The sequence below is a fragment of the Haliaeetus leucocephalus genome, unplaced genomic scaffold (assembly GCF_000737465.1).
Source record: "Haliaeetus leucocephalus isolate CR32 unplaced genomic scaffold, Haliaeetus_leucocephalus-4.0 Scaffold450, whole genome shotgun sequence".
Classification (NCBI taxonomy): Eukaryota; Metazoa; Chordata; class Aves; order Accipitriformes; family Accipitridae; genus Haliaeetus; species Haliaeetus leucocephalus.
In genome coordinates this window covers 20585055-20604612 of record NW_010972886.1, presented here as the reverse complement: position 1 = coordinate 20604612, position 19558 = coordinate 20585055, and the positions used below count along the sequence as shown (strand labels likewise).

The 19558-nt window shown below is 46.3% G+C and overlaps 1 protein-coding gene across 1 annotated transcript in view; it reads left to right on the top strand.

Moving 5' to 3' along the window:
- Positions 1–19558, top strand: part of CADM1 (cell adhesion molecule 1) — a 54840-nt gene that overhangs the window by 4848 nt on the left and 30434 nt on the right. Inside the window, exons 4-7 of the mRNA XM_010575089.1 lie at positions 1177–1314; positions 3151–3306; positions 14322–14421; positions 17392–17564. Coding sequence (XP_010573391.1) covers positions 1177–1314; positions 3151–3306; positions 14322–14421; positions 17392–17564 — 567 coding nt within the window. The remainder of the gene's footprint in view (positions 1–1176; positions 1315–3150; positions 3307–14321; positions 14422–17391; positions 17565–19558) is intronic.

The window sequence follows — 19558 nt, the reverse complement described above, 5'->3', positions numbered from 1 at the left end:
TCAAATATGTAGCCCGTTCTGTTCTTTTAGAGAAAAGCCACAAGTGACTAATTAGTCCATTTGATCATCTGGATGGTATTTATACATATTTGTTCTTCATTAGCTCAAAAACGTGTTAGTCACATTTGAACTATGCAGTTGCTTAATCATATTGATCACAGCAAGGTTGAGTTTCCTTTGGAGGTTCTGGGGTTTTTCTGAAACTGCAGCTCTGTGCTGTACGAACACTTGATGTTCATTTTTTTCGGGTTTTTTGCCTCACTAGCCATGGGTGCGTTCCTGGGGAAGAGATTCCTTGTGTCAGTGTCATCATTTTTAAGCCTGGGTCACATCGCTGGGTTGCGCTGCAGTGGGGGTTGTCCCCCTGTAGTGCTAGCCTGTTTCTGAGTATTACGGGATTGTTTTTCATTGAGTATATATAGTCTTACTAGCTTTCTGTCTGATAGGAAGATATGTGTCTGGGGAGAACAGCAAATTACCATCCTCAAGGAATTGCCCCGTAATGCAGGTGCCTGTCACCGGGCGCAGAGCTGCCTCTCTCCTCTCTCTGGGGCAGTTTTGTATTTGGTTTATGGCAGTGTGATGGGCAACACAGTGTTGTTCCAGAGGTGAAGGCATTCCACTCTGGGCTTGTGCTCGGCGGCTTTTTGAGCGTCTTAAATGAGCTTGATGTTTGCTGGCCTGCTTCCGCTCCTTGCGGCGGAGGCTCGAAGCTGAACAGCAGGGAGAAAAATTGCCTTGCGAGGTTAGAGGCACGGTAAGTAATACACTTCCAAATGTCAGCTTTTGTGTTTCCTCTTCTTGTCAGCAGCAGCCAAGAAACGTGCATGGAGTCAAGCTGTATTTTTAAATAGCAACACACACAACCAACTAGCACAGAAGACTAAAGCTCTTCCCTGGAATGGTGCCTGCCTGGGAGAGAGAACAGAAATTTACAAATTTGATAAGTAATAATTTGCAAAACTACAATGATTATTAGGTGGAGAGTGAGAGTGCTTACTCCAATTACTATGAAACTGCCTATCAAAGGATTTGATCAATGGGAAGATCAAATAAATGCTGGTGGCTAGTTTCGTCTAGTAGATTTTACAGATTTTCCTGAAGGTTTTGTCTTGTGTTAGTGATCGAAAAATGTTTTTTCATCAAGTGTGTGTTGTGTTGGTTTTTTCGTTATAGTCCCACCACGCAATTTGGTAATTGATATCCAGAAAGAAATCGCCGTTGAGGGAGAAGAGATTGAGCTGAACTGCACTGCCATGGCCAGCAGACCAGCCACCACCATCAGATGGTTCAAAGGAAACAAAGAGCTAACCGGTAGATGTATCTTCTCAGTCACTTGCTTTTTTCGGATAGCTGAAATGATTTATGTAATGCTGGGTACTTGTTTTCTGCTGCCAGTTTGGGGGGGGTAGATAAAAAATGGAAAGGAAAAAAAAGTAGAGCAAGCTGCTTTGAACGCCAGCTCGGGAACAAAGGCATATGTGGGCAGACAGATTATTCTCTAACACAGAAGGGCTGAGCTCCATTTGGTCCTCTGCCTACCTGCCAGGCTACAGGGTACAGGAATCTTTTTGTAACTGCAGGTGACCTTGAGGAGCCCCAAAGCTGTCCGTTGAATTTATCCCTGCGGCAGTTTATGTAGCTTTCTGCCCTGTTTTAGGTACGAGTCGGATCATCTGTGCTTTGGGCCGTAAAGATTTTCAAGTCACCTTCACGTCTAGCTCTCTTGTTTATAGAGCGTTTTCTCTGTGTTCAGTTGAATATTCATACAAGATGGGTTTCTCCAACTCCCTGAAGTCTGGTTGCTCCCAGTATTTGCACATTCAAGTCACTGACTCTGATTGCATGTGACGTGCTGTTCGTTTAAGTCTGCGTGTAGATGTGAGCCTGGTTGACAACACCTTTGTGCTTTACCCAGTCTGAGACACCAAAAGGTTCTCTGCAGAAGTCCAGACTCATTATGTCAAACCCACCCCCCTACAAGGGCAAGATAAAATCCTCTCTTTAAGTCCAACACCTACGAGCATCCAAGCAGGACGCATGCTGAGGATATGTTGATAAAGGTGGAATGCAGACCTGCTGCCATGCAAAGTGGTGCCCCACTGATTCCCAGCACCGGTTGTCGATGCGACGTGCAGATCTTCCAGTGATCCCTTTCTGGGGTTCCTTCCCCATTCTGCTGGGCAGCAGTGCTGTAGTATTTGACCCTTCGTGCTTGACCTGTCCAGCTTCTTGATGGAGTTTTCTTCTTCTGTTGGCAATTGAATCCCAGCTTTCCTTTCTCTTTGAAGACTGCTCAGCTGAGCAGTAGCTTCTTGCAATACCAGCTCACCCTGCTGATTCTTTGGATTTATTTTTTTTTTAAAACAGAAGTAGGGAAACTGAAATACTTGGTTGCAGGTTGTGAATAGTGGGAAAGTGTGGCGTTGCTGATCAGAAAGCCTTTCCTCTAAATATCAAGGGGTGTCACTTTCTGCGGCTGTCCTCTGTTTTACTTTAGTATATTATACTGAAATATTTGGGGTTTGAAAGACCTCTGCTACAAAAGTTACTCTTAATGTTTTGACTGTGAATTCTTAAGTAAAAAGCCACTTGAAAACAAAGTGGAGGTGCGTTATCAGCAAGCACTCGCTGAGTTCCCGGAAGAATCCTTTTTCTCCTATCTTGTCTTGTCTTCCTCCTTGTTTCCATGTTGCGTGTTATGGCATCCTCCAGGCAGCCAGTCCTGAACTGTGCTTTGCTCCAACCACTGCTGCTATTCTCTCCTTCACATGGAGCACTGCTGAAATGCTTCCGCCTATCAATACTACTTTTAATGAAGTTAATCTGTTTAATCACTTTCCTAACTAATTGTTGATTCAAGAGTGGGAGGGGATTTGTAGCTCATCGATTTCAGAGTTTGGGGATTTGGGGACGGTGGAAGGGGATTATTAATCCTTATGGTAGCGTAGCGTGGACTTCAATTGGCAGTGACCTCCCAGCGAGGTGTGTGACTACACCCCCCTCCCCTAAACCTCAGTGGCTGCAGAGGGAGGATGGTTATCCGAAGGGGACGTGTCACCTGGGCACGGAAAGGAGGGAGCTGACATGGGTGCAGCAGACACTCCCTCCCATGATCACACTCTGCTCTCGCTGTCCTCTCCCCGGCAGGCAAGTCAGAAGTGGAGCAGTGGTCTGACATGTACACGGTGACCAGTCAGCTGTTGCTGAAGGTGGGACGGGAGGACGATGGGGTCCCTGTCATCTGCTTGGTGGATCACCCTGCTGTCAAAGACTTGCAGACACAGCGTTACCTAGAAGTCATGTGTGAGTAGCAGAACTTTTAATTCCTTTGATGTATGAAATTGCTCACTGAGGAGTTCAGGAACTATTAACTATGTGATGAAATTACAGTGTAGGTGAGGTTTATGTCCTGTTAGTTAAAAATTGAAATCAAAATGTTGGGTACCACTTCATGGGTGAAGCCACGACTTTTCCTAGCCCTTTGGCGAAATGATAAATGCATACCTTCATTCTCTTAAGAAATACCTTTCTCTACATAGAATTTGCGCCATCAAGGGTTCCTGGCTGGGCTTTATAATTGTCAGAACAGATTAAATCTGAGCATTTTTCTCTTAGCAACCTACTTACCTCTTTGAAAAGCGCTCCTCTACTACCACATCAAAGCGACTGGCCACCATTGCGGCTCTGCTGGCAAAAACTTGGTACTGTGCGAAAGGAACTCAGTATTGTACATTGTGAACATACAGCAACAACTGGTTTTCTAAATCAGAGTAACACGGATTATGTAGTAACATCACTGATTAAGGCCAACCTATTTTCTATAATGCTCCTAACATGTTCAGTGTTAATAATGCTTTTCACTTTGTTTATCAAGTGCTCTACTGTGTATGACATGAACAAGGTTTATGAGCAGGTACCTGGAAATACCTGTGGTCCCAAATGCAGCCGTGCCTGACTTGCAGCTGGTGGAGATGACAGAGCTGCTGGAGCTGCTGCATACGCACACCTCTACTGAGCAAATGGTTCCCAAAAGCAAAGTCAGACAGGCCTCACGGCAAGGCTGGGGTGCCCCAAGAAACCAGGGTGCTAGGATGATTGAAAGCGCTTATTTCTGTAGATTCACTTCAACTATAACATTACATTAAAAGGAGAAGAGGAAGTTTTGTATTAATTTATTTCATCTGCTTCATTATGTAGTTTCATTATGAACATCTTGGTTACAATTCTCATATCTCTGAAACTAGTGGGAAGTAATGTTCCTGTAATGAGGAAAACAGAAACGATCAGATACTACCTAAATGGGCAGATACTAGATTTCTTGTGACTGTGCTAATGTGTAATTCATTTATGCAAACTTCATGTCCATTAACATTTCTTGTAGAGCTCCATTAGCTTTAATAATACATTAGCACCTTTGTGAGGCTTGATCAAATACTTAACGGGGCGGGGGGGGGGAAGCATCTCCCCTATTATGCAGAGGTATTGAAAACTTGCCGGGTTTCTTCCCCTTGGTTGAAATGGCATGAGATTACCTTCAGGCTTCCTTTCAGAAATTCCTCTGGCATCCTGATCGTTCGATGGGGTAGGAGACGGCCCTGTTTCTGCAAAAAAATCAACATTTTTTTCATTCTTCCTCAAATAAATCCCTTCCTGACTACTTTCGTTTGCAGCCTTTACAGGATTCCCCCTGCAATGAAGGCAAAGCACACGTGAACTGCAGCGATCTGGATGTCCTGCAGGACGCATGCAACCTTTGGCTAATGCGCTGGAGGCTCCTGTGGCATCCGTTGCACGGGTTTCTGCCCTTAGCACTGATCTTGGTGTCCCCTTGGGTTATTCTGGAGCTCTTTGTTGGAATGGAGCTAGCGCGGAGCCTCCTCGGAAGGGGAGAGGGATGCACAAGGAAAGGGCTTTGGTGCCAGTTTGGTTTTATGTTCTGGTCTGAATTAAACTCTGAGCTTGTTAAAAGTAATTACGTTTATATATGGGGGCTTGACCCATGTTAGGCCAGTCAGTTCCTTCAGTGGGCAGCAGCAGATGGCTAGAGAGAAGAGTACCGGCAGAAGAACATGTCATGCATCATAACCCTGCAGCTCCCGGCAATTAGTGGCTTCGGGTCTTCACGTGCTGGAGTGCGTCCAGACATTTGCATTTAAGACCTGCTGTTGGACCTGAACTCGGGGTAGAAAAGGCAGTTGCAGAGCAAACTTTTACCCTTGAGCTTCCCCTGCTTCAAGCTGATGACCTCCTGGCCGATGGGAGAGCATGAGCAGGAGGAAGATCCTCTTGTCTTCGCAGACAGGCAACTTGATAAGAGCTCCTGCGGACGTGGGCTTGGCTGCTTGGGAAACATGGACTCCTACAGTCAGGCCTAATTGATATGTTCTCAGTTGCTTTTCTAGATTACGGGGTTTGCAGTCAGAGGGAAGGACTCCTCCAGACTGCTGTTGGGGCACTTCCACTGACCATTACGTTACCTTGCAGGCATGCCAGCTGCCGAATCTCCAAAGTGGTGGCGATCAGCACTCACTGCTCGTCCTGTGCTCGCACGGCGGGTGGTCACTGCTTTTCTTGCAGCCGGAGAGGCGTCGCTCTAGATCAGTTAGCTGTGTTGCTTGCTCAAGTCTCTGCTCGTCCATTCTCTCCCTGTAAGTCCTGCCCGATGCCAGCGAGGGCTCACCAGATCCTCCTCTTTGGAACATCAACAGGACACGGGAAAATCTTTTTCTCAGCAGATGTTGTATTTCTCTGCACTTACTGTATCCAACTCAAGCATGAAATGTGTTGGGGAAGGACAGGAGGATGATGAATGGAGCCTTCTCAGATAATGAGGTATTTTTTGTCTGACTAAATTTCAGAGTACAGAGAGATAATTTTTCTTAAGATGCACCTCAAAAGTTGTGGGGTTTTTTTCAAGGAAAAAAGAAGTAGAAAACAAAAAGCCTGCACAGTTTGCTAAGTGCGGAAGGGAGGGGTGGGACATCTGTCATGACGGGAAACTATTCCAAATGCAGCCTGCAAAAGGGAACAGACCCTGAGCCACATGTAGTTTGTGCCCTTGGAGGCGAGCGAGCTTGCAACAAAAAGAGGCGTCCTCCAAGGTTACCCTCCCTACGGTTAGCCCAGCCATTTTCCAAGAAGAACATGCAGCCGCCACTCCTTGCACGCTGCTTTGGGGCTGCGGTGGTGGTTTTTGTAAGGCTCCCCCAGGAGAGCTGGGGTGCAGGCAGGGTGTGGGTTCAGGGTGGTGGGTGGCAGAGAGGAGGAGGAAGGTGTTTCTTCCCCCGGGGTTCCTTCATTCTCCCTCCAAACTGTTTACCTTTTCTCCTTTTAAGGTGATTTTCTTAAAGCTGGGTTATGTCAAATGCCTTTTGGTAGGTGAGGACCTTAAGTGTCACTGACAATCTGGAGCGTTTGTACTTCGGCTTATTTGGAGGTGTTGCCCAAAATGTGTATTTATTTTATTGACGTGTTCTCCTCTGCAAAAAAAAGGAAGGAAGGTGCAGAAATTTAAGTCTGCAAAATGACCCACTTCACTCTGTTTTAAAAAACAATTCATTTGAACATTGTCTTCTGTGTTGTAGTTCAGAGAAAATTGCAGACTTTGGGGTTGTTAAAGTTTCTCAGTCACTTCAGGAAGATGTTTCTAAATGGCTGTTGGCCTCCTTCCCCCCAGGCTGGGGTTGTTCCAGCGTTCCTCAGCCAGGAGGAAGCAAGCAGGCAGTGCTCTTGGGGGGGGACAGGCCAAGCAATTTCAGACTCTTCACAGGGTGAAAGTGCGGGGTTTGTCGTAATGGTTAACCTTGCAGCACCGGCGTACCCCACGCACATGTGCAGCACCGAACCTTCTGTCGCCTCAGCCAAGATTTAATAAGGCAATTGTTCACTGTGCTACACCTGATTTTTCTTGCCGCTGCCTTGTTCTCTCCCTGGTTGTTTCCAAGCATCGTCTCGGGTGCCGAGACTGTCGCGTCTCTGATTGAGAGGGAGGACTGGGTCTCTCGTTCCTTCTCTTGTGTGGGGGGTGCTTGTGCTGCAGCAAAATAATAGGCATACTGCATTATCTGATAAGCTGTCATAATACGTACCGATCGCTTGTTACTATACCCTAAGCTAAGCTTTAAAAATAACTGGCAAGTTCACAGCGTGGGTTCTGAGAGGAACGATTGCTTTGCTGTAGTCAGCAAAACGGCGAGTAAGACAGGTTTGTGACGGATATTAACTTGTTCTACTCGTGGAGTAAGCTATTGGTCGCATGTATAACGTGGCGCAGCCTGACCCTTCATAAAGTTTTGAGATAAACTCTTCCACGTGAATGTAGGGTATGTCATTAAAAGAAATCTCTGCAAACAAGCACTCTGTAATATGTATGAATCCCTCCTGGTAATGCTTCTCAAAAGTAAACAGAGTTTGACAAATGGTGCCATGTACTCACAGTAACGATAACACTTTCATGCATGATTAATAGCCACGCCAGTGAACGTATAACCCTGTGCAATGGGTGGCCACAATATGTTGCACGGTATTGGCTTGAAAATATCCCCTGATTCTGGCTGGAGTTGCTTTCTTTTTGTGATTCAGATCCGTCAATGAGGGCTGGAAGACCAGCGCATTGAGTGTAATTTTAGAAAGGAAATGAAGCAACAAAATGCATTAAAATATCATTAAGGAATTGAATGGAACCAGATATTCTCGGAGGCGTTTAAGTTCAGCCTTTGTGGTACTTTTCCTTATCTCATTACGTGATACTGGAAGTGAAAGTGTCGAAGGCTTGATTTGGCATTTTCTCTGGGCTGGTTTTTGTTGCTTTTCAAAGTTATAATTCATTGCACATTCATTTTTATAATATCTACATGTGTGCTTTTAAAATACACACCGATGGAATCTGTTATGGCCTCTGCTGATACGATGGGAGAATTTTTTGCGCCCAGTTATGTTCAAAATTGGCCATATATGTATGCTGTTGCATCTCCAGTAATCCTTACATTTCTATCGAATACAGCTATTAATTGCATAGTATGCAGTGAGGTGATTAACATCAATGTAATTTATCATCTGGAGAGTTCTAAAAACAAACAAATGACTTGTTTTGTTCAGTGAGGTGTTGACCCCTTCAGAAACTTTGATTTAAAGCTTTTTTTTTTTTTCTTTTAGTAAATATGAAAAGCACCACAATCAGCCAAGTGTTCAGTTATTTGATTTTCTGGGGCATTAGCCACTCTTGTTTGTGACATTTCCCAGTTGGGTGCTCGTTTGCAAGCTCATTAATAAGGTTTTCTCGGAGGAATGTTGTTGGGAGTGAGGAGCACACAGTACGGCCTGGACTCTGCCTTTCGCAAGCATTAAGCAGCGACGTGCACTCAAATATTTACCAGGGAAGGGTTTGTACCACAATACCTGTCTGGCTTTGGCTTTCCTTTTCCTGCTACAAGCTAAGTGTTTAAATCCCTTTAGTCGAGGGCGAAGTTTGCAAAGTCGTGTTTGGGGTCGAAAGGCTCTTCCAGACAAGTTGTGAACTGCCGCTCATCCGCTTATTCATCATTTTAATCACGGCGTCTATTCATTTAATAGATTTCTGTGTTTTGGCTGAAAATCAGCAATGCAGACTTTTGTCCTTGCAAAAGGTGAGCAGAAGATACCCAGGATTGCTGGGTCTGGGTTGTCTCTGACACAGACTTCATTTCCTTATAAGTCAGGCTTCTTGGTTTTAGAATAAAGGTGACAGCTGTATTTACTCTTGTGTATAAATGTTAATGTCACTGACTTCTTTTGATATTGAAGAACGTACTGCTCCTGCTCTTCCCCTAGCATGCCAGTGTGGTAAGATACGGAAACTGCCAGAAGTCAGGTTATTTGAATAGTTAGTTTGGGCCACGGAATTATGCAGAGATGAGGAGCTGGATAAAATAGTGCCCCTCTGAAGAAAGATGTATGCAGTATTATCTGGGTGATTTTGAAGCTGGAATTACCTAAAGCGGGCAGGAACTCTGCTTGGCCTGTGGGATCCTTCTCCTGAGGATGCCATCTGTCATCATTTTTGCCAAGAGGTGCACATCAGGAATTAATACAGTAATCGTAAAATGGATTTTAAAACTTGGACTCAGTACCTAATGTGACAGTGCAGGCAGGAGCATTTTCAGCTGAATCATTGAAAGAATCCATGTTGTAGTTTTCTCTGCTGGCAAACAGTCTGGCGTTGCAAAAGACACCAATCGGCGCGCTGCCGTACCTCTGTCCCAGACCCACTGCAGGAGCATGTCTTTGTCTGCCGGGAAGAAAGCGGCCATGTATAGTCATGTGCAATTTGCTTAATGTACATCTTTAGCTGTATTTGGAGCAGAGAGAGAGAAATCCTGTGCTGAAAATGTACCAAGGTCCTGGGTAGCCCCTCTTGCTGTGTGGCCGCTCCGTAAGCAGCTGAACCGCCAAGGAGAACTGCAGCGTTGTCAGACGGTGCTTGTTCCCGCTCTGCGGCAGAGCTCTCTGAGCTCCAGCCTGTTTTCAAGAGCTTGTCTTCCTCGTTCGTGTTTTTGTGCAGTTTCCCCCCAAAGCAGCACGTGGGAAGGCAGCTTTCGGCTGTCTTCCAAGCTCAGCTGGGAGGGCATCGGCTGGGAAGGGTTCACTGGTCCGGTGGTGGTGGTGGTTGGCAAGGGTTAGGAGTCACCTGGGCTTCAGAAAAGAAGCAGTGTTCCCCAAAATGTTTTTCCTGTGTTATTAATGACTGTTTTGGTGCAGGTTTTGTGTTTAGAGTGGACAGATTGCTGCATTGTAGGAGCCATATCACTTGCACAGAGATTGCTGGAGGACCAGGAGCTGCTGTGGTGTGATGATTCCACTCTGGTATGATTGGCATGGCCCCAAAGAACGTGTACCTCGAGTGCAATGCAGGTTTTCTATAGCAGCTTCTCGTAGCTCTTGTGCACAGTGAAATTACTGGATACGACCACAGTTACATTTACTGCATGTCATTTCCTCATTATGCATATTCTGACTGTATTTCAGGGGAGAGGCATGAGGGCGAGAATGTAACCACCTTTCATGTGCCTTCTTGCCTTTCCCAAGAAAACCAGCTTTTTATTTCGGCGCGAGGTCATACTCCCAGATAACAGTCATGCCTACTGCATGTTAGCGTCCTTGCTGGCTGTGATGTCTGAGAATTTAGCCACAGGGTGGGTGGCTAGAGAAACCCGTGCCACTACTGCCTCCAGAGCACTTGCTGCACACCTCTAGGAGCTGCAGAGCTTATGCCAGCCATTGGAAAGAGGCGCTTGTGGGGGGCTGGACAGTTGCCCTTGGCTTGGTTTTGGGTGCAGCCCCGTGGAGGAGCGGCGGGGTGGGAAGGGGGTGTGCGGCGCAGGTCCTGAGGCTGACCCAGCCGGAGCATCATGGTACCCTGGGCACATGAAGAGGTCGCGCTTGCCAAATCCGTCCGGCGATGGGCTTTGAGATGGTGAGCTTGCCTGCCTTGGAGATTGTAGGTTGGCCTGATGAAAGGAAGTGGGTAGAAATAATAGGCTTAGGCTTTTGTAGGGCACTGGACTCGCTATAATGTTTTATCTTGGCCGATTAATGAGATCTAAGTATTATCAATGAAGCGCACATTTAAACGGATTAAGAAATCACTAACTGGCAGATCTCAAAGGATAGTCATTAGGGAGTAATCAGCAAACGATGGTATTTTTAGAGTGACTGCACTGGCCTGGGTGCTTGGCCCGATCCTGTTCAGTGCTCCCACAAAGCATTTGAAGTTCCTAAAAAGTCACTGTTAATAATTTTTTGCTGATGGCACAAAAACTGGGCGAGCAGCTCGTAAGAGGAAGAATTGGGACAAATGCAGAATAACTTGAGTGTCTTGGTAGCTTCCAAACCACAGAGCTTTAAAGCTATGCATCGTCAGTGGGTGCAGCCTGGGATGGCCGGTGAAATCGGGGGGGGAGATGCGCCCTCCTGCCTTGTCGCCTGGGCTCCGTCTGAGCCATCGAGCACCTGCCGCTTCAGCACGACGCCTCAGCTGGAGGACTCTTCAGCATCTCTGTTGCTTGAGAAATTACAGTAGAGTTGTTTGGCGGGGAGGCGGGGAAGGAGCGTTTTTCAGCACAGGGTCGGGCTGGCGCGCACCGTGACTGACCGGCGGGGCGAGGAGCAGGACGTGCTGTCCCCTCCGGGAAGGCTGTGGTTCCCCCGCTTGCAGACACACAGTGTGCCTGTTGTAAAAGAAATCTCATCAAACGCCGAATGGGTTTGTAATAAGTTTTTCAAATTGGTTGCTGCTACAGCATAACCTTTAGACTACTGGTATTTAACCTTGTATATCACTCTTAGCTTTTGAATGAATTTAGCTTAATAAAGGTGCCTTATTAAATTACTAGGCTGGGTTTTTTAAGCTGCTAGAAAGAGGCATGCTAGGAAATAGCTTTGGGTTGTTAGATCTAATTGGCTACTGGTAGAGTATGTAGCAGCTTAGATGCATAGATGCAAGTGTTTATTTTTATGTAGTAATCCAGTGGTATGATATTATGAAGTTCCAAGTCGAGGATTTCAGGCTGCTGGAATGCGCTTGGTAGTAAAAACTCTGCCGCTGCTTGCCTTACGCCCTGGCTCACTATCCGAGATAGTCATTGCCCCAGATTATACAGCCGCAGATGCTGCGACTAGAATGTGGCCTTTTTAACAAAGCAGCTAATAGGTGCCAAACTGCAAGTCCAGGCACTGAAAATCATCACGCCTTTACCAGTGTAGGCTACTAAATGTCACAGTCCTGTGTAGGAACAGAGCTCAGGATCCCACGGTGCTCGGCATTTTGCAAAGCTTTGCTACCAGAGTCCATAATCTGAAGAAAATACACTGACTTTGAGATGGGACTCTTAGCAGCAGAAGTAGAACTTAAGATTCTCTACAGGCATGTCCTGGAAAAAAAGGCACACGCACACACACCCCCCAATTCTTGGTTGAAGTGTAAGAGAAATTTTTTTTGTATACCATAAGCCTGATGAGAATGTCAGTTTTCCCGAGTGCCCAGCCATCCTTCCAAATCCTTCAGACTCATGAAGCATTTTCACAAGTGCCCGCTGTAATTACTGGCATGCTGGTGAGTCCTGCTTGGGAGGAACATTTACTGCGATAACTCCATTGGGAATGCTCTTGCCTTCACGAGTGCGTGCACGTGTGCTAATAAAGCCCAGATTTCTATTACAGGTGACATCTCTGTGGTGTCCAGATCCAAGTAGTAGGGGTTCACTTTGCTGCTTTCATTTGTTTCATGAAGACTGCAGGGCTGGAAAGCTGAAAGGGAAGGGCTTACCTCCTGTAGTTTTGGGAGAGCCTACTTAGTCTGCAGTTCATTCTCAGTACAGCGAGCCTTCAGTGTATTCCTCTTGATTTCCATAAGTAATTGTCAGCTGGTAAACAGCTCATTAGAAATACTGAAATTTATCTAATGAAAACAGGATGGGAGCAACAGGAGAGGCAAGCTGCAGAAGATGTTGTGCAGAGCTTTCTCATCACAGGGTGCTGTAGTCCTGTTCCCATGTAAATTGGGCTGAAAAGGTTTTCTGCTCTTTCTACAGCACAGAGTACAATAGCATCCATGTTTCTGGCATGGGCTCGTAGGTACTGCCGCAAAGCAAGTAATAAAGAGTGAGCAGATGGCCAGGGAGGTGGGAATTGTGAATGAGAGTGGTGAGCGTGAGCGCAGCGTTTGAGATGCTGTTTGTGATTTACTTGCTGCATAATACTCGGGTTAGCTCGTCTTCCCGCGTTTATGCATTGTGTAAATGCTCGTGGCGGAGACCAAGCTTAGTGCAGTATTTCAGTGCTGCTTTTTGCCTTCCCATGCTTTTCTTGTGCATGCTTGTGCTGCGTCCCTCCCAGGGCTCCAAGGCCTGGACCGCCTTGGCTGGACCCGCGCCTTGCCGCGATGGGGGAGATGGGGGAGCCCGGGTACGCCGGGAATGGGTCTGCCTCCGGGGTTTGGCTCGAGGGCACACTCGGAGGCTCTTTCACCCTCCTACAAAGGACCTTTTTTAGCTCAGCTCACGCCTGGACCTCACCCTGGTCGCTTCCACATCTTCATTTCACACGTGCAAAGGATTAGGTGTGTTTTTGGGCACGCTGAAGTCACCCGCATCTCCAGTGGAATTGGGACTCTGCACCTCAGACACATGACACCCCCGAAGCCTCGCACTCCCCACACGTCTGCCGTGGTTTCCAGCCAGCAGAGACGCCCGAGTTTCATAGCTGCGAGGAGCATCTGTAATGGGGATTAGTTTATAAAATGTTTGTGGTATAGTCATCTCAGGAGAGGATTTACCGGTGTAGCTTATTCCATTACTGAAAATTATGAGAGTTTAAATTGGTTAAATCCTGACATGGGTTTTTTTTTCTAATCTCTATTATTCCATAGGAAGCATGTTAATGAGTTAAACACAGTTAATAAAATGCAGCAAGCCAATATTTTTGGTAGCAGTTACTCTCAAAGGAAATAGAAACATTTAAATGGTTTCAACTTTTATGCATACTGATTTTTTGCCTGCCTTTGTTCCTTACAGTTGAGTAAATTCCTGAAAAATATATATGGCTTAATGGCATTTGTAGCATTGAATTGATTTCTTGCACTGATAACATTTTAGCTACAGCTTAGATGGCGTTTTTAATCTGTGTTTCAGTTGTAGGGGGTAATGAATTTTTTAATTGTGGACTCTAGGTTTGTGGTATGGCTTTTTTTTTTTTCCCCTGCAGGGTCTTGCTAAAGTGTTTTTGAGTTGGCTCCCTAACTAGAAATGCTTTAACTCTCTGTGTTTATTTTAGGATTTAGAAGAGCTTCGTTTGGACAAAATAAAACCTCTTGTTTAAACAAAAGCAGCAGCAGCTGTGACTTCTTTTGGTGTTTCTAACAAGCATCTCTTGTAAAGCCCAACACATTAATAGCGTGGACACCAAGCATTGTCATACAGTAATATATGATACACAGTAAAACCTATCAATTCTGAGCACCACAGATATCTCTGGTGTCACCTCGGCATGAAGGCAAATGAGTTCCTTCGAGCTCGAGCGAGTTCAGAGATAAACTCTGGTGCAGCAAAACGTATTTCCCGGGGAAGCGTGGCGCTCCGGCCGGTGTGCGAAGCGCTGCCAGCTCCACCTTCTCCTGCTGCCAGCCACTTCGGCTGGGAGCACATGCCGCGCTCAGGCCTGGCAAACGGTCAGGCAGACGGTGCAGAGCGGCGGCGGCGACCACCTCTTGCTGTGGGCGCACGCAAATCTGATCCGGTCCGATCCTGTGACGCGACGGCTTACGAACTGATGTTTTTGTCCTGCAGATAAGCCTCAAGTGCGGGTTTCTCAGAATTACCCGGTGCAAGGCCTCACCAGAGAAGGGGAGCCGCTTGAACTGACGTGCGCAGCTTTTGGAAAACCACAGTAAGTTGGACGCTTCCCCAGGCTGGACCAGGTTGTCCGGCGGTGACGGGGTCATGCCGCAGAAGCACGCGGACGTTGGTTGGCCTCTGTTGCCATTGCAGACGCTTGATATGCCATTCTCTGCTGCGAAGATGACGTAACAGTGTGAAAGAGAGAGATGCTTTCTGCACTTGAGCATCTGCTGCACAATTAAGACGTCTATCTTGATTTGCATTTATTCCCATATAACTAACAGCTGAGGGATTTCCACTCAAAGAGCTCCTAGGAGAGCTCTTGGCGGCCACCATGCAGCCAGCCCTCAGGTGCAGAAGGGAAGGGCCCCACAACTGTACGCCTCTTCCCCCAGGGAATGGCAGGGGTGGCAAGCAGTTGCAATTAATCTGCAAGAGCGAGGTCAGGGGCCTGCGTATTGAATCCCAATGAGGTGCCAGTACGCAGAAGTAAGCCTGGCACCAAAGAACGGAGCACTTGTAAAAGTGGAATGGATCCCTAAGGTAAGGCAGTCTGTCTTTCTGCTTGTATAGACTCTGAGATGATTTTCCTCCCTTTTTGGTGCCCTGTGTGGTTTTTATGAAATGCAAGTTTTATTCTTTCTCCTCTTCTGGCCATGCCCTTGAGGCTTTCTTATGTAGTCAAAGAAATTTATGCATCAGGAAAATCCTGGCAAGGGAGGGTAGATTTTCATCCACACTTCCATTGTTGTTCTGATTTAAGTTTTGTCGACTTTTTTTTTTTTCTTTTAATACTTCCTCTTCCACTTGGATTTATGGCTGTCAAGTATTTACTATCCTTTTTTATTTTCGTCATGTTCATAAGATGTCTGCAAACATCCCTGAAACCTGTCAGTGTCTCCTTGGTAGCGTGCCAGAGCTAAGGAGTTCCTGCAGGTATAGTCGAACTGGAAGCCATCTAGTTTGACAGTTCTGCTGCTGTGGGCAGCAGCAGGCAGGGTGTGAGCGCTGAGCAGCGAGGAGGCTTGGGGTACTGTTATCCTCCACGGTAGTATACCTCCTCTCCTAGATTATTTTGTTGATTCCTGCTTCCCAGTTTCTTCTGCTCGGCACGAGGCTGACTCCTTCCCCGTACATTAGAGACTGGCACGTCCCCTGCCGAGTTCCATTTTAGTATCTATTCCCTGCTCAGAGTCTGTCAAAGCCCCTTTGCATTCCTCCTCTCATGAGTAACTGCTGTTCCTCCCATTTGCTATCATCTGGGAATTTAATGAATAGGCTTCTTTACTTTTTTTTCTTCCAGGCTATGAATAAGACGTACACACGTTAAATAAGACAGACACATCTCCCCAGCAGCATGCCACTTAAAGTTACGGTGATGCTAGTAATGTGCTAGGAATTCATTTATGTAGGTCACTTCACCTGTGTCTCTCAAAGTGGAAGAAAAGATACAGGAAAATAATGGGCTGTGTTGAGCTCGATGTTTTTAAAACAAAGATATTTCATAAAATCCTTTACAGAGGTTTAAGACAAACAGGGACGTTTCTCCAGTTAACCAAAATCATTTCTCTGCAAAATTTGGCAACATAACCATTGGGGGAGGGAAGCTCAGAGGAGAACAAAAGACCAGAGAGTAGAAATTTCTATTCTGGTATTAATATGTTGTTAGATCAGACACAGCCGCCCCCCCAAGACTATGACAAAAGTGGGAAGATACTGAAACAATCGCTTTTAGGAAATGTGGGGTGACACACGTCTATGAGAAACAGGCTGCTGTGTAGTGCGCGCAGCGTGGGAAGTCTCGGCACTCAAATCAGAAGTAGCCCTTCGAAAACCGTAGCCGGGAGCATCCAAACCCTTTCCACCCTTATTGAGATTCAACTGCAATTCTGCTCTCGCAAGAGCTTCTGCTGCCCATGCCGTGGCTTGTGTGCTGACAGTTCAGAAGCGGGGAGGAGAGCGCCAAGCCCTTGTCCAAAACCAGATGTCAGCTTTGTAGCAGGCAGCTGGTACCCAACTGGTTTTGCTCAGTGTTGTATCCATCCCAGTACTGTGGCTGGGATGTTGAAACTTCAGCAGCTTCTACCTCATGATAGTAGTCTACTATCTGGGCGCTGGGCAAAGCCCGAGCTATGAGATACCTCCAGCAGCACGAGCTCCCAGCAAAGGCCAACTTGCAAACTTTGGAACTAGGCAGGCTGAAGACTGTTGGACTGCCTAAAGCTCCCCTTTTAAGAGCTTATTGTTGAGTCACCCTGAAAGAAGCTGTGATTTTCTTGCTGGGGATGGCTGTCTCAGGAGCACCTGACCTGTCCCCTACTGCTGCTTGAAGACTATAGTAGTAATAAAAGAATTTTAAAAAAAAAAAAAAAAGACACTCCCAAGCCCCACAGCACTCGCTTTCTTTACTAGCTCTAACAAAACATCCTATTTCATTCCCTGAATGATGTAAACCTGATACTCCTTTTGGTTCTGTTAGCAAAGGGATGCAGGAGAGAGGCTGCCGGTTGGCCAGGCGGGACTGGGGGAGAGGAGAAAGGTGTTCCTCTCTTCTAGCATCTGCAGTGCTCTTAGTGAGCGGCACGGCCACTGCGGAGGTAAACAGGTCCATCGCCTAGCTTTGTGGAAGGGCTCACATTTGACAAAAATGTACTCGTTCTGCCACACGCTGTCTAGATCTGCACTCAGAGTACCCTGTGGATGCTCATTTAGTCCGTAGCCTCAAAGATTTCAGGTTTACGGAAAAAGCGAATGATTAACCACTAATGACCTTTCTTCCTGCTTGCATCAGTGTTTTCCGAAAATTTAAGGTCTGGATACAGTTTCCTGTTGGGTTAAAATAAAGTTAAATTGAGGAAGCCTGACAGCATCTGGGCTTGAGTAGTGCAAAAAAGTATGTGTTATTTCTTTACAGTTTTTCTTGGTTTGGGCTTTCTGTCTGTGGATGAACTATTGAAGATGCCATCTTTACCATAGGAAAATAGTAATGTGCTTGTTTCTTTTTCTCCCTCCTCTGTAGGCCTACGGACATGAGGTGGTTAAGAGTAGATGATGAGATGCCTCAACACGTTGTAGTGTCTGGTTCAAACCTTCTCATTAGTAACCTAAACAAAACAGATAATGGTACATACCGCTGTGAGGCTTCAAACGCGGTGGGGAAATCACATGCGGATTACATGCTGTTTGTATACGGTACGTGAGAAAAACCACCGTTCTTCTAGACTCATTTACACATAATTGCAACATACCGCGCTCTGAAAGCTTTGACAGAACTTAACGTTTTGCTTAACGCAAGATTTACAGAGAGCTCCCAACACGTCTACGTTATACCGGGCTGGGGTAGGGGCTGGAAAACCATTTCTTTTGCTTCTGTAACTCTCGGTGTCGTGCATCGGGTGCAGAGCCTATTCCAGTGTCCGGTGAGCTCCTTCCTCCGGAGTTGTGCTTGTGGGCTTGCCGCGGCACTCACGTGCTGTCAGGTGAAGCCCAAGGAAAAGCCAGAGCAGGGACACAGGGAGAACTGTGAAGTTCTCTGGCCTGACAGTTCTCCTAGGACTTCTCCGATAATTCCTTTTCCTTTTTGTAATAGCTTCTCAAGTGTCTTCAGCAATGGGCTGGGGCTGGGGGTGGGGGGCGGATTCCCAGTCTTTCGTTAGCAAGTTAAATTACCGAAGAATCAGCCAGCATCCCCAGATAGTTACAAACCAGTAAATAAACTGGAGGAATGAGATGCCTTAAGCCTATCTGTGGCGGCTGAGCAGATACTAAAACATGCCTCAGCATCTTTTTAAAGCGCTATTAAGTACCTACTTTAATTCGTCCGTTCCTCTGCATTATTTTGCCATTGCTTTAAACCTTGTGCTCCTTTCACGAGGCGTTGCATATAATGAAGATTCAGTAGGCACTTCAAGAGTGATCCCCCAGTTTAATTATGAGCAATTCCCTTGGGCTGCGTATTTAAACTTTATCCGTTAAGAGTGGTTATTGCGTGGCTGGGCTGAGCTCGTGGTGGGTATTGCCTGTTACTCGGATGGGACAGTAACGTGCTTTGGTTTGAAGTTCATTCCATGCATCAGCCGCTTGAAGCTCTGCAGTCCAAATTCTCTTGTACTTGCTCTGATCCAGACAAATAGTTGAGAACCTCATCTCGCCTGTCCAAATGCCGCTTGCACATGAGTGATTTTAAGCCCAGTCTTAGAAACTTGCCCTAAGGCTGAAGATAATAGCAAAGCTACAGCTTTGAGCTGAAATTGAAGTCATCTACCACATCATACGGGTAGTTTTCTAGTGCCTACAGCTCCAAAAGACTCCAGTTTACAAAATGAAGTCAGATACGCGTTTATGATGGAATAATTGGTATGCTCATGGTATAAAAAAATACCTCATTTACATCCATGTTTAGAGAAACAACTAACATTGTGGAGAATAAAGAAGTTGAAATAGGGCACAGGCAGTTCCCCATGAGCTTAAAACTTGGGGAATCCTACTGCCATAAAGCAGTTGTAGATGAGGTGGTTTCCTTCCTCGTATAGTTTTAGGTACCTCTTTTGGCCCAAGTGACCACTAGATGAACCCTCACCAATGTTAGTGACCTGGGATTTAGAGCTTGTAGCAACTCTTGCACTTGTTAGTTATTCTGCGTTTTGGATGTGGGCGAGAACTAGACCACACAGGACTTGTGCAGTGCTGTTCCCCCTCAGGATTAAATCCATGGGAGGAGACCTGAGCCAGTATTATTTGAAAGCAGATGTGGGTTCCCAGGGGATGTAAACCTGTGGACTCTAGTTCAGGCATCCAGCAGACATTTTAGCCACTTTTCGTGGTCTGTCAGGAGCTCGTGGGCAGATAATGGTTTTACATCCCATCACGTCCAGTTTCTGCACGTTCGGGAGCGTCCTGGTAGGATCTGGCACTCTGGACGGCATAAAGAATCCTTTTAACCCTGAATTTCAAAAGGAGAAGTCCAGAGCTGTTGGTGTGGAGGAAGCAGTTGGGCTGTGGCGTCACCTGAAGCCTTTGGGTACAGAACCTAACTCGAGCTGTCGCTGAAGGCAAGTTCCACTGCATGCCCAGAGTGTGCTGGTCTTGCCTCACTCGTCAATGGCAAGCATTTACGTCTCCAGCCCCTGCCACCTTTCCCCACTACAAGACAGCAAATATTAGAGGCACCACTGGAATCCATGTCC